The sequence below is a fragment of the Antrostomus carolinensis genome, unplaced genomic scaffold (genome assembly GCF_000700745.2).
Source record: "Antrostomus carolinensis isolate BGI_N321 unplaced genomic scaffold, ASM70074v2 scaffold7664, whole genome shotgun sequence".
NCBI lineage: Eukaryota > Metazoa > Chordata > Aves > Caprimulgiformes > Caprimulgidae > Antrostomus > Antrostomus carolinensis.
The window spans coordinates 10,618-12,493 of NW_010311323.1; the positions used below are offsets into that span (position 1 = coordinate 10,618).

At 49.3% G+C, this 1,876-nt stretch overlaps 1 protein-coding gene across 1 annotated transcript; it reads right to left on the reverse strand.

Moving 5' to 3' along the window:
- Positions 1-217: 217 nt before the first annotated feature.
- Positions 218-1,061, reverse strand: LOC104523954 (dual specificity protein phosphatase 10; the record flags this gene model as incomplete). Its single annotated transcript, XM_010166691.1, has 1 exon — positions 218-1,061. A coding segment is annotated over exon 1 (802 nt), but the record flags the coding sequence as incomplete, so codon positions are not given.
- Positions 1,062-1,876: the final 815 nt, after the last annotated feature.

The following is a 1,876-nucleotide window of genomic DNA, read 5'->3' on the forward strand; positions in this document are numbered from 1 at the left end:
TCAAGGACAACAGTCAGAGAAAAGCAAGCATCTCCCCACTACCGGCTCCATGATTTGTCCACGGAAGGCATTTGCTTTGCTACTGGTGACTCAAGGCAAGCAGGCCTTCCTAGAAATAAACAGACCCTTCCAAAGTTCAACCATCAGCAAGGCTGATACCAGAGCACACAGCGCAGAGCAAACCATGAGGTTACATGTGGGCAAAGAGAAGGGTTACCTTTCAGGACTAGGGGTTCCTTGCCTTCTCGCTTGAGTGACTCCAGCACTATGTGGAGTGGCTGGGAAGGCATTACTCTGCTTGGCTCATTGGTATTCTCATCATAAACTATGATTTCTTTGGAAAAGATCCTCTTGAAGGAGTCTTTGCCTTCCCGGCAGGAGATCAAGTCCAAGACGGTGATCTTGCCCTGCTGGAGCCGTCTCCGGCTGATCTTGTCTGAACAGTTAATGTGGACAGCCCCTTGAATGTGGCTCTTATTATACTCCATGAATGGCCTGCAGTCAATGATGACAGGCCCTTGGTTCTGTTGGTGGCTCTTGCTGCATTTGGTCATCTTCTTTGCCAGATCGTTGGGGTAAATGATTTTTATGCTAGCAAGTTGCTTGGTGGTGCCTGAGACCGGGCTCCCCACTCCGCCCAGGGGGCTCAAGCTGCCAGCATTCTCATTGCTGTTGACCATTTGGTTGGCAGGGCAGGCGGTGGAGGCTCCGGCGTTGGTGCTGCTGGTGCTCGCTTGAGTTTGGGCCTGAGTGTCCTTGTCGTACGTTGCCACAGTGCAACAACTGGCACTGCTGCATCCACAACTCAGGGAGCGTGCAGAGCCGTTAGATGAGGGCATATACGTGAGATTAGCAGTCTTTAGGGACACGACAGCTGCGCCGAGCAGACTGGAGTGGCTCTCACTGGCAGAAGAGGCAGCTTCAAGATAGCTAGAGTCTAAACAAAGGTTGAGATCCTGAGGTCTCACTGGCCTCGAAAGTGCCACTACTACCCTGTCGTCTAAAGGAGATGGAGGCATGAGGAGGCTGAGCACTAGCAAGTTAAGAAGAACTCAAGATCACCCTGCAAAAGAAAAAGGGGAGGGGAAATGGGAAGAACAAAAAGGTGACGAAAACAGGTCATGAAATCACATCAGCCTACAGATACAGCAACTTACTTTGCCAACACCCATTACTCGTGGGTAACAACCCAACAACCCCTTCTGACAGTTATCAGCTCACTATAGTTCCTAAAGAACCTTTTCCAATCCTGCAGCAAATACTTCAGCTATCTGTATATACGCACATGGCACACAGAATACACACAACTAGCCTGGACTGTGCAGCTACACCCAAGAGGAGGCATTTGTGTACATGCAGATGGTGCTGAGCTATTCCGAAACCCCAAGCTGCAAGGCATGCAACTGATAATGACAGAGAGGCACGTTCTCTTGTTCTTCTTGCTTACTGCAAGGGAAGCAACTACCAGGCTGACTCTGCTGCTGGGAGGAACATGCAGGAGCTGAATGTGTCAGTGGTGATAGGCAACTTTTCCAGTAAACTGGAATAAAATTAGCTTGTGAATAAATTCTCTGAGACAGTTACAAACTTGAACACATAAAGGTAAATAAATTTTTAACTCCCCTCTCCCCCCCCCAAAAAAAAAACAAACAAAAAAATCCAGGAGGAAATAGGAAAATTAAGTTCTAGAGTTCTTTACAAAAAGTAAACATGCAGCATGCGCCTTGCGCTTCCATCTCTCTGTTAGAGAGGTTAATCCAGCCCCCGTTAATCCAGCCCCCGTTAATCCAGGCCTGGGAGGGCTGCTGTTCTCCCGCAGCCCTGGAGCAGCAGCTCCCTCCTGCCCAGCACATTTCTAGAAAAAGGGGTCCCCTCC